General features: G+C 36.4%; 1 protein-coding gene across 1 annotated transcript in view; it reads right to left on the bottom strand.

Moving 5' to 3' along the window:
• Positions 1–912: 912 nt before the first annotated feature.
• Positions 913–13468, bottom strand: part of EXT2 (exostosin glycosyltransferase 2) — a 91629-nt gene continuing 79073 nt past the window's right edge. Inside the window, exons 11-14 of the mRNA XM_058161706.1 lie at positions 12730–12873; positions 10071–10199; positions 8916–8998; positions 913–6993 (exon numbers count right to left, since the gene is read on the bottom strand). Coding sequence (XP_058017689.1) covers positions 6855–6993; positions 8916–8998; positions 10071–10199; positions 12730–12873 — 495 coding nt within the window. The 3' untranslated portion in view covers positions 913–6854. The remainder of the gene's footprint in view (positions 6994–8915; positions 8999–10070; positions 10200–12729; positions 12874–13468) is intronic.

The raw sequence follows: 13468 nt of genomic DNA, 5'->3' as shown, positions 1-13468 counted from the left end.
TATCACCCGAGGGAGGATAGGATTCTCTTGTGATATGAACATCACCACTGGTGTGTGAACATCACCACTCCTTCAATTGCTGAATCCAGGAGATTGTTGATGCTTCTTCGAGAGAGGGATAATGCTGCCTGCCTACACTCTCTTTTGGACCCAGCCATTTCTTGAAAGCTTCTGTCCAATCTTCACTTTTAATTTATCTTATGGCATTTGGAAGTCATTCTACTTTCAATGCTCTCTGGGAAAGAGAATTGCAATAGACTTGAAAAAAAAACAAATGTAATAATAAAATTAATAATAATAATACCCATCATGTGCTCCCATTCAGCTTAGAACAAAGGAGAATGAATTACATCCATATTCACTTATGAAAATCCACGTGGATGCTATTCCTGAGGAAATTGGAAGCATTGTCCATAGCCTATGATTGTCAAAAGAAGAGGGGTGAAGATTATCAGGGGATCCTGTTGAGATGATTGAACTAGGCAGGCAGTTTCTGTTCTGCTGAACAATTCCTAATGTAACCTGACACTATGCAGGGTAGGTTTAAAAGTGACCAGCTTCATTTTGAATTGATTCCAGAAGTTCACTGGTACAGCAGTTTCAAAATAGATATTTTTCTGCACTAATTGTGTGCTCTTCCTCTATGGAATCTTCTAGTTCTGTATTTTACACTCACTGTAGTTTCTGAATTATCTTCAACATCAATCCAACATACAGCATGTTGCAATTTTGTATCAGTTTGCTCTTTTATATCATTTCACTTTATAAAATCAAGAATTTTACTTTATACAATGCCTACAATTGTATGACTGGGCAGTTAACAAATGTAGTAAGTAAATAAGTAAATAGAATTGACTGCCACATGCTTTTTACAAATATTGTTTTTCAAAAGAAAACAAGTGCACACAAACATTGAGAAATATGGTCCCTGGATAACCTCTGTATTATAGGGGAGATGGGACCACAATACGGAAACCAATACGAAATACTTATGTACAGTTCATTTCAAAGTGGAACATTCATTGAAGTTTCTTATAGCTGCAAATATACAAATGTTTGTTCAATTAATATTTCTGGAATCCAGGTGGACAGAGGTAGATATTTAGACCACGCCTCATTATTTTCTCATGACACAGCTGAAAAATTGGCTTTGCAACTGAGTATATGTTTAACAAAGAGCTATAACCAGCAACAGTTCTTAGACAAGTATACAAATGTACACATTATATTCACATCTTATACATATTGAAAACATCATAGATGTACATCGTAGGAAAGCAATGTGTTCTTCTGTTCATGTTATGGCCTACAATTCTCATACACCCTTACCATCTGCTGTGTGACTATGACAGAAGTTATAATTCAATATACCGTATATACTCGAGTATAAGCCGAGTTTTTCAGCACGTTTTTTGTGCTGAAAAACGTCCCCTCGGCTTATACTCGAGTATATACGGCTTATACTCGAGTTTTTTTTTTTCTTTTTTTCACATTATACCGGCCGGCGCGAACTTGGCGGGCTTTTGCTTTAGCGCGGGGAAGCCCTGCCGGTGCAGTGAGAGGGCGGGGCGGGGGAGCCGCCAGCCTTCTCGGCCGAGGGAGGGAGGGTTTCGCCGACCGGTAGGTGCCTCATTTCCCACCCTCGGCTTATACTCGAGTCCCCAGTTTACCCCAGTTTTTGGGGTAAAATTGGGGACCTCGGCTTATACTCGGATCGGCTTATATTCGAGTATATACGGTACTTAAAACTGCACTGTGATCCTTTTTTCCCCTTGGCATATACCTTTAAAAGTGTCTTATACAAGTTCCAGAGAAGAAATGGGGAACTGAAGAATCCGACTGCAGTGGAATCAAGCACCAGCAAATAGACCAGCTTTTTGTTATTCCTTTCTAGACAAGGAAAGGGTTTGAGATTGCCCACAAGTGCTCCAGATATATGTTCCTTGTGAGGAATTTGCAAGACAGTTTCTGGCAGGTTTAGAGCTGTGGGAGAGAAGGCAACGCTATCGTTGCTCACACCGTGGTTGGTGTCTTTATGGACATAGGCTTTGCATACGTTATTTTCTAACCACTTTCAGAAATTGCTTTTCAGCTTGTAAAGTTTTGACAATATTGGATGTGTTTCCTTAGATTCTCAGTGAAAGAATTTTTTATCACAGGTGGTCCTCGACTTACAACCACAATTGAGCCCCAAATTTCTGTTGCTAAGCAAAACACTTAAATGAATTATGACTCAATATATGACCTTTCTTGCCACAGTTCTTAAGTGAATCACTGCAGTTGTTAAGTTAATAACATGGCTGTTAAGTGAATCTGGCTCTCCTATTGATTTTGCTTGTTAAGAAGATCCCAAAAGGTGATAAAATGACCCCGGGAAATGGCAATCATCATAAATATGAACTTGTTTCCAAGCTTCCAAATTTTGATCACCCAACCATTGGGATGCTGCAATGGACATGTGAAAAACCGCCATACGTCCTTTTTTTCAGTGCTGTTGTAACTTTGAACAGCCACTAAATGAACTGTTGTAAATCAAGGATTACCTGTACAAATTTAATGATTTTTTAAAAAATTCCTTTTTTGCAATAAACAGCAAAAAGGTGATTAGAGCTTTTATTTTGGAAAGTTACAAATTGACTAAAGCAGGGGTCGGCAACCTTAAACACTCAAAGAGCCACAAAGGTCTTAACCAGAAGCCCCCCCCTTTCAATTCTGGAGCTGACCAGAAGTCCGGTTCCCCCCCGCAATAGAGTCTCCTCCTAGCGTGGCAATCTTTTTCCTCTGCCGACCGAAAGTCCAGTTCCCCCCACCATAGAGCCTCCTCCTAGAGTGGCCTCCTTTTTCTTATGCCGACCGGAAGTCTAGTTTCTCACCACCACCACCATAGAGTCTCCTCCTAGCGTGGCGTCCTTTTTCCTCTACCTGTCCTAACCGAAAGCCCTATCAATTGTGGAGCCAACCAGCAACAAGGAGCAGAGGCATGAAAGAGCCACATGAGGCTCCAGAGCCGCAGGTTGCTGACCTCTGGACTAAAGGTATGGATGGATTCTAATAAGGTTTTGGAATTAATTATAAGAAACTTTTCAATGATAAATATTTGTTTTGAAATCTCTTTAAAAACTAGGATAGAATGAGACCTTGAGAGTTGGACACTAAAGGGAAGCAGAAGGAACTAAATTAAGGGAGAAGAACACTTAAATTTGACTAATACAAATGAAGTAAAATATTTTAACATTGAACATACTCAAATATTATATAATATTATATTATATTATATATGGATCAAAGGTTAATTTTAAGAGTGTCTGCCTCTAATTGTCTTTCAAAAGTGCTTGCTGCAAAATGGAAATTGGTAACTAAGAACAATTTACCAACTGGAATTTGCTTCAAATATTGTTCCACTTATATTCCCGAAAATAGACACTGCAGATACAATTGAATGCCCAATTAGCATCCTCAAAGAAATATATAGACCACTATGATAAAAAGGTCAGGTGGAAGGAAAATTTGGGGTAATACTATACTAGCATGATTATCCTGCTGAAAACAAAGAGTAATCAACAAGAGAAGGCACACTGATCACGCATACCGAACATTTCCAAGTTGTAGAAAATTGTGCTAGTAATATGCTGTTCCCTGCTAATCCAAATGTTGGATAAAAAATTTAAATCATGGCAAATTGCAAACCAAATAATTAACCATGATGCAACTGAACAAAATCTGAGGCAAGAAATAATTTGCACAACTAATTGTATGGAAAATTGTTCCTGCTAACATTGAAAAAACACATTGAAGAAAAAAAGTTTTGGCAACGAATAGGTAAAACAAAATCAGCTGCGCAGCCCTGAGCCCACAGAAACAACAGGGGACAAGAGTCAAGTGCAATCTGAGCTTCAGCTTCAATCACTGGAAGCAATTAATAGAATCAGATTTAAAATAAGAGGCATCCATACTGCCCTTTCACAGCTGGAGAACAGGGCAGATATTTAAGGAACTCTTACCTGCATTCTTAGGAAGGAAATGTAAAGAGGTTTACAACCATCAAGATTACCCGGCATATAAATTATACATGCCGAGATAGTTGAGCTTAATTCTTAATATCATTAATAATATTTCACAGCAGGGTTAAAACCTCCTTCATACATTGAATTAGGTACTGAAGAATGAGTACAAGCAAAACAAATCAACTTTGCCTGGGCTGCCCCAAAGATGGCTGCTCCCATGGCAGAAGCAACTTAACTGAAGAATTTGCATAAGGAATTTAGCTGATGAAGGAATAAAAGTCAGAGATGACTTCTACTCAGAAGAGAGGCAAAATCAGGCCTCAGAAGAGAGGCAAAATCAGACCTCCTCAGAAGAGCACTACTGTAGAAGAAAAGTCCTGACATTCCAATCAATATCACAGTTTATGCAATGTCAAATGTAAAATAATGAAGGTGCTGTAATTTAGGTCCAGTATTTTAACAGTTGAGACAATTTGCTTTGTATTTTCCCTGAGCAGTTGAATCAGAAATGCTGTGGCTGCCACCCCCAATTTTTGTGTTCTACCTGTGTTATCATGGCAGCAGTGGTGGGTTGCTACCGGTTCTCACCGGTTCGGGAGAGCCGATAGCGGAGATGTTGAAGTGACAGCAAACCGGTTCACTCCAACCGTTATCTGGGCCCTACCACCTGACCTTGCACTATACCCAGTGGTGGGATTCAGCCAGTTCGCACCACTTCGGGAGAATCGGTTGTTAACTTTCTGAGCAGTTTGGTGAACTGGTTGTTGAAAGAAATCATTAGGACAGAGAACCGGTTGTTAAATTATTTGAATTTAGGCCGGAATAGGCCGGAATAGCTCAGGCTGTAAGGAGCCTGTTATTAGAACACAGTAGCCTGCAATTACTGCAGGTTCAAGCCCGGCCCAAGGTTGACTCAGCCTTCCATCCTTTATAAGGTAGGTAAAATGAGGACCCAGATTGTTGGGGGGGCAATAAGTTGACTTTGTAAATATACAAATAGAATGAGACTATTGCCTTATACACTGTAAGCCGCCCTGAGTCTTCGGAGAAGGGCGGGATATAAATGTAAAAAAAAAAAAAAAAGAATCCCACCACTGGCTATACCTACCTTTATTCCTCCGTTTTTAGCCCAGCTGAAAGGTGCGGCAGAGCAAATTGCAGTTCAACCACTCAATGCGCTTGCGTGAAGCACGTTTGGCGTGTGTGCGAGCGAAGCGAACCAGTGGTAACACCAGTTAGAACCCACCACTGCATGGCAGTAAGAATATTTTACCAGGATGCTCTAGATCCTGGTAATGCAGTACTTCTTGCATTTTATGGTTTTTCTATAATTTATATTTAAAAATCTATATATTTTTTCGTCTTTCAGACTTAAGTGACAGGGTGAAGAAATTTCCTACTTGTCAGCAGAATCTGCATCTAAGGAGTAGAAATTACAGATTACAGAAATTACAGAAATTACAGATTACAGAGTAGTCACTAAAGACTCAAACAGGCCTTTGCAGAAATATGTTAACATTCCACACTACACCTAACTGGAATATCACAGCGCTGATGCAAAGAGAACTGATTCCTATTGCAGATATAGATCAGCTATCTTAGGTTAGTGAATATTTTTATTAAGATTTAAACAACAAAGAAATTATTATTCTTAATCTTCCCTGTTAATAGTTTTTTAGTTAAACAATTTTCAGCCCAGGGAAGAAAGATTTAAAATTTCTTCATGCAGGGTTCTTATGATTTCAAATTGACAGTAAACATGCTTTTATTTTGTGACAGACCTGAAACGCGAGGGTGTCACTCTCTCTCATTCCCTAGTGCATGTTCTTTATGGTTACTTCAGCATCAATTGCTTACATGATGGATATTCATTATCTTGTGATAATGAGTTATATACCTCAGGATGTAAATTGTTTCAGAAGATATTAAATTGCTTTCTATGAATCATTAATCTATTGCACAATTACACAATTCAAATTGTCATGTATAGCTCCCTTCAAAAAAAAATGTTAGCATTGAACCCAGTATTTTTTTTATCAAGAGCTCCGAAGTACAAAAGGCATTTTTATGTATTCCTAATTAACGATTGGTCAACTGGAAGCCATCCCAATATGGTAAGGAAAGCAGGCTGAAATATCAAAATAGGCTAAGAATCGAACAGTCATTCTATATACTTAAAAATGCAGTCTAATTCGAAGGTATTCTACTATTCAATCTTCTGTTCAGCAGAAATAATAGAAAACATGAAATGTGTTCTTTACTAACAACTAAATACCTTAATAAAAAGAAAAATAAGAACTGCTGCTTTATTCAACTTCAATTATCTTGTAATGTTAAAAATGAACCGAACATCAATACACATTTTCTTTTTTAACCAAGTAAAAAAAAAAAGCTGCCAATTCTATGGCAGAATTAATGCTTACAATGTATTTGAAAAGATGCTAAAGCAGGTCTTGCACACCAGCCCAAGAGGGTATCTGGGCAGCAAATCTAGAAAGCAGTCTGAAAATGGACCAACAAGAGATGTGGTAACTAGCAGCCCTTAGAGAAGAAGTAATTTTTGCTCTGTGATCAAAAATGTTGCATTGTGTATATTCCTACACATGCAATCTTTTATAGAGCCAACAAACATTTCAGTAGACCAATGCAGTCTATTCATCTCCACTGCTTCTTTTTGCACTGAGTTTTACTCTCTGTTGAAAAGCTTTTCAGGAACAAAGCGTTAATTTTTTGTGACCTCTCTCTGTAATACTCCCTGGCATGAATCTTTCAGTCGCGAAGATTTTTCGTAGCTTCAGCTGCTGCCTGGACTGCTGGATTCCAATTTCCAACTTCACTCATGGCTGCTCTTCACAAGCTTCCAATGTTAGGAAAGCTCTTCAGCTTTTCAGGAAAGTCATCTTTGTACAAGACTGGATCTGCCCTGTGCTCCACCACTTTCAGAGGCATGGTCCCAAAGACAGAGGCAAATTTGTTAATGCATTCGGACCTAAGAGGGTGGGGTGGGTGGGAAATAAATGAAATACTTATAAACAGATTGCCCCACTGTATGTTTATTTAACACCTGTTGTTTGCAGCTTCCCCTTTCATGTTCTCCCCAATTTATTTAATATTTAATGAAACAGGCTCAAAGCAAACACGAAACAAATACAACATGGTTTCCTATTAAGGCATTGCAAATGCAATAAAGGTAGCATTTAAAAGATTAATGTTATTATGATGCCTTCCTACTGTTAGAAGTAGGAAACGGGACAAAGATCCTCTCATGCTGGAAAGATATGAATCTCTATGACTGAAGTATATAATTCAAGGCAAAGAGATAAAGAGATGCTATCAACTGCACATGTATGCAGAGTGGTCAAGGTTTCATTAGCCCCTCTCCAGCAGAATTCCAGAGATTCTTAAAGCAGTGTGCATGCTGCAAACTACCCTGGATTAATTGCCAAAATATCTCTTAAACAGTCTCTGCCAGGTCAAATTTGGCACTATACAAGGCTTGCAAAAATAAGCCTGCAGGTAACAAAAGACATACAAAAATAGTTCTTTGGCTTTTTATTTTTTTGAAAATAACTACTGGAATTTATTTCCTTTATGTTATCTGCACTAATGCCTGTGCTTGAAAGCTTAAGTTACAACATTTCTTTAAGAGCTAAAACCCTAAACTGACTAGTTTATTTTCATTGTCCAAATTCAATGACATGAGGTTGTTTTTTTTAATTCAAAAACGTGCAAGCGTCCACATTTTTTAAAAGCATGTTGGATTCTTATTCACCCTACCTATCATCTCACTTCTCTCTATAAGGCTAGTGGGTAACTGAAATAAGAAAACACATATATGTTAGAGGATGTAACACATTTCAGCTATCAATTTTAAGAGTACATTTCAGTGACTATGAAATAATATGGCAAAAGGTACATATCTGCTAAGGAGCAGGTATGTTATTCTTTCCTAAAAATTGTCCACTTTAATAAACTTATTTGTCTGCAAAATCTGCCCCCAAAATCTTTAATTAGTTGATGCTTTCAAACCTAAAATTGATATGCAAGAGCAAACAAAAGGCTCCACATGATGCCCAGTGAGAGCCTCAAGAACCTCTATCAGAATTCTTATATAATTATAGTTTTTAATCATGCAAACAAGGGAAACAAGTTAGTTAATTTATTCATGAAATTTGTAGCTGAAGAAACTATGTTTATTATATCTCATTAGTGGAAAACAAATTTAAATTTTTTTTCTTAGTTTTCCAATGGCTGAAACATGATACCACTTAGAAATCAAGAACCCATAAAGGAGTATGTTCCAGCCTTGTGTTTCACACATATCAGACTTTCCTAGCATATTTAAATAATCATTGTCGAAGCAAAGGCAGTTTTAAGATGAAGCACCTAGTTACTGCAATTCCATAACCAAAAGGCGAGGCAATTGCATTAACATGCATTTTCACTTTAATTTTTTTAGTGATATATATTAATATCCTTTTGCAATGTGAAAACTGTTATTGTTTTTCTTGAATATATGTACTGAAAATTACTCTTCATATTTATCCTTGTTTATGATGACAAACACTTGTCATTTAAGGCTTGCTGAAACTGCCCCAAAAATCTTAAACCAAAAAATGGTTTTAAAAAAATTAACCCTGTTTCAAAAAGCAATAATACCCAAATTGAGAAACCATAAACTATATGCAGGTATTATTTTAGGACTATATTTTAGGAATATATTTTAGGAATATATTTTAGATATACATTTATACTTTATACGTTTTACCAATTCTCTCACTCCAATATGGTTTTTCTACATGGACCAATGGATTTAGTTGGAATTTGGACATAATCAGCTAATCTTTTAGAGCATAATATGACAGTACATTAAATACTAGAAATGAGAAAAGAACAGAATGAGACACTCACCTTTCTACCATGTGTGTCTGATCTAAGGATAACCCATCGATGGCTGTGCATTCTGGACATTTGAATTTCTTTCTGGGTGTCACCTATATAAAGACAGTATAACTATAGACTTAACAATCAGACATTTAGTAGCGAGGCTACTAAAATGCAATTTTTGAAATGCAATCTATGTGTCAAAGTGAAAATCAAATTCTTGAATATGGAGGAAAAAATATATCCATACCATTTACTTAGCTGACTGCAAAGGTCAAAGTAGCCCAATTTTTTAAAAAAAAATCTTGGAGGGGTTTTGCCTGCTGTAAGTGGAAAGTAGCAGTGATGACAACTTCTTAATTCCTGTTTAATGACTGTTTTCTCACTGCCAAGGTTCTTGTATAAACATTATTTGTTTTCACAGCATAAAAGTGATGAAATATAGCTTCCCATACTTCACTGTAACCTTAATCCAACAGACACACTTTGCTCATTTAATAGCTGATTGGCAAACTCTGAGAGGCTGTCCCAACTGTACAACTCTCACAACAAACACACATGCTTTATCTTTTAAGGCTTTTCTCAAAAACATAACCACTGGTTTGGGCAAAAGTTGATGGGCGGGCAGGCAGGAAAACAGATCTTGCTAACTGAAGAAATGCCTTGAGACCTCTAAATCTCATTCCAAGTTGTCACATTTCAAAATGAACTGAAAAGTTCTAGGCCAAAAAGTTACTGAAGCATATCAGGAAATACATTCAGGGATAAAAGTTCATATAAAAACTGAACTTGCAATTAATGTTTTTGCAGTGAACAGTCTAATAAATCAACTTTTGCAGCCAAAATAGACAGGGGTGGATTATTCCTTCACATTCCCCACCTCTCTTAAATCTTGTTTATTTATTTTTTTTAAATGGCTTAATTTTCTGCAATTATTAAGAAAACTGAGTTCTGCAACTATCTGATCATAACGGTCACAAGCAATAGAGTATATTCATGAACAAAAAAAAGTATGGATGTGGAGAGTTGAGTCTTTTACAAATAAATGGAATCATCTTCAAAATGGACGAGAAAAGAGGCGCAGAGCTCTAATAAGCTATGTTTAAACTGTATATAATCATGAGATCTTTGACTCGGCTGCTACATGATAGATCCCGAGGAACAACTGAATAAAAAACTCACCTTAATAACTGCTTTCCCAGTTACGTTGGCCACTAGAAAATTCATGGCAATGTCTTCACAATTCATATGTGCATCCACCCAGTTTTTGATGTCCCCAGGCATTTTATAGGTGTATAAGTAATTAAAATACTGAAGAATAAGAAAAATAGCATAGAAAGGAAATGTTTAGTTTTTATATGAACGGAATTGAGGCATTAATAAAACTTTATGTGAAATGAGTATCTAATGTGCTAGTTTATCTAAAGCATATTTTTAATGCGCCCTATTAGGTGCAGTTCTATAGTTCCATCGAGTGGTATAGTAACATCACTGAGGTATATAATACCAAAGAATCAAACCAAATAAGGATGAAGTTTTATGAGGATCATGGTAAGAGAACAGCTAGACAAGTATTCCAAAGACACAGATCCCTTTTACCTAACTCAGATAATTCAAATAAGTACTGCATGGGGCAGATCTATGTGGGAATAGAAAGTCTTTAACAGAACAAACCTTTTAAAACTTTTTGTTAAAACATTTCATATAATTTTCATTTTTAAGTATAACTTGTTTTTTTGAATTAGTATATCATGCTACTTAGAATTTACTCCCGTTTAGTAATTTAGAGAAGATGCTATCAAATAATCAATTTGTCACCAAAAAATGAATAATAATCCTTCCTTTCAGCAAATCAGCTTTAAAATGTGTAAATGACTACAAATAGTTTTTAAAAATTCTTTCTGAGAATTGTTAATCGGGCGAGGGAAAAGAACCTCCCCCAACCCATAACATTAGCTCCATTTGAAGCCCTGGATTTGAGCTGCTTTGAATGTAGCTTCCCATATGCTACTTCCCAAGTGGATTTTACAATTTTCAGAAGTATTTCTAACCATACAGTGTATAAGGCATCTTTCTGTCATTCAAAGATAAGAAATGCCATCATGGGGAGATATAATAATATTTGCATTTGCTATAATACCCATAACAATGTAAATTCTTGTTGAATTTAATTCTATACTATGATAATTTCTTCAAAAATCAAAACCAACATGTAAATTTTAAGCGTTAAATTGACTTTAAAAAGACACCTCTGCTTCTACATCCAGATCAGCTAGTAATCATTAAGAAACTATAGATAATCCTTGTTTAGCAACTGTCCCAGTTAGCGACTGTCCAGTTATGACAGTAATGAAAAAATTTATAGTCAAACCTTGCATTTACAACCTTCACAGGTGTGTAAAAGAAGAAAAGCTGAAATAAGATCTTAAGCACAAAGACAGTTTTACTTAGCAACTGCTTTGCTTAATGAGCAAGTTCCTACAGGAGATGACCAGGCTGAATCTGAGAGAGGGGTCAAGCACATCATCAGTTTGGAATTCCTTTGTGCCCACAAGAGATCTACGGTAAGTCCAGAATCAATTCCATTGATTCTTATCTACCACCAATTTGCCTTGATCATTAGTAGTTCAGATTCTTGTAGAAAGATAACATGGAATAAACTTGTATTCATGTGAACAACCCTGGTTCCTGATTTCTTTTTTTTTAATTTTTATTGAACTGTTTTTAAGAGTTCTTAACAGTTTTCCTCTTTGCAACATTTCCGCATCAGTATACATCTGCTATATATCCATTTTCCCTCTTATCTCTATATAGCTATACATGTGGTTCCATTATCCTTTATACATATTAAGATATTAATATACTAATTTATAAACATACATTTTTGTCATATATATTTATACAGATTTATTACTATTTTCTAACTCTTAAGTCTTCTTTCTTTGATATTTTCTTAGTTTTTGCACCTATCCTCTAACCATTTATACCATTCATTCCATACCAAATAATATTCCATTTCTCTTTTATTTCTTTTGTTAGTCTATCCATCTCAGCGCACTCTAGCACTTTTCTTATCACACTTTCCTCTGATGGTATAGTATTATTCTTCCAGTTTTGCGCATACACAATTCTGGCTGCAGTTATGACATGTAGTATTAAGTATTGTATTTCTTGTCCCTGACAGTTACTGGTCCCAATTATGCTCATTAAATGAGACTATCTGCACAAGTGAGAACCAAGAAAAATATAGTATTTGAGATGTAGAAAGATGCTTAAGTCTGCACTACTATTAATCTTCTCATTGTTCCTATCACCCATCTCCTCCCACTTATGACTGTAACTTTGTTGCTGGTATCCTTAAGATTTATATTGACTGTTTCCCTATGACTATAATTAAGTGTTGTACCTTATGATTCTTGACGAATGTATCTTTTCTTTTATGTACACTGAGACCATATGCATCAAGACAAATTCCTTGTGTGTCCAATCACACTTGGCCAATAAAGAATTCTATTCTATTCTGTTCTATTATCAAAACACAATTACTGATCTTTATATATCATATGTCCATATATCATGATTATATTTCACATATAAAGATCAATGCCACATTTTGCTATAAACCCTTATTTTTCCATTTTTCGAATACAAGGATCCTTTTCCTTTGACAATCTGAACAATTTTAAGATGTAGCAATATCAACTCCCAGAATTATCCGGCTACAATTCTGGAGTTGAAGTCCATACATCTTAAAGTTGTTGAGGTAGAAATACTGCCCTAGTCAATGCTAAGTGAATTCATAATTTCAGCTTCCCATCTATTTTTGGAATCAGCTCTTTACCTTGTGATAAAAGGCTGCCCCTGTTAGCACCATTGAGACTTCATTGGTCCACTCTGATTCATACTTCCATTTACTTGTTTCATGGTCCCATAAATGCAGGCGACCAGGATAGCCAACTAATCTGTCAGGGAACTCTCTCCACACCTGCAGAATACAGTAAGTGAATCAATATTTTACTAGCACAAAAACATTATAAGAACAAGTTAAGATTGAATATATATGATAGAGGGTGTTGAAGCAGCAAGCAAGAAATGACAATGTATTGCCAATGTAGTTAGCAACAGCAATAGCACTTAGACTTATATACCGCTTTACAGTGCTTTACAGCCCTCTCTAAGCGGTTTACAGAGTCAGCATATTGCCCCCAACAACTTGGATCCTCATTTTACCCACCTCGGAAGGAAGGAAGGCTGAGTCAACCTTGAGCCTGGTGACATTTGAATTGCAAATTGCAGGCAGCCGGTAGTCAGCAGGAGTAGCCTGCAGTACTGCACTCTTACCACTCACCACCGCAGCTCAGTTAACACAGATAGCATCTCTTTCTCTACCATATACCCACCCATCTGATTTATACTGTTCTTGGAGAAGGCATCTTAGGAATGACACTGTTTTTTTCATAGAGCAATGATCCACAAGCTCTAGTTTTTGAATCTTCTGCTCGTTTACAAAAGGGGAATGTGTCTCCACAACTGTGACAATGTATTTATTTACTTATTTATTTGATAAATTTATATAGCTG

The sequence above is a fragment of the Ahaetulla prasina genome, chromosome 1 (genome assembly GCF_028640845.1).
Source record: "Ahaetulla prasina isolate Xishuangbanna chromosome 1, ASM2864084v1, whole genome shotgun sequence".
Taxonomy (NCBI): Eukaryota; Metazoa; Chordata; class Lepidosauria; order Squamata; family Colubridae; genus Ahaetulla; species Ahaetulla prasina.
The sequence above is the reverse complement of the archived record's forward strand: the minus strand, read 5'-3'. Positions and strand labels throughout refer to the sequence as shown.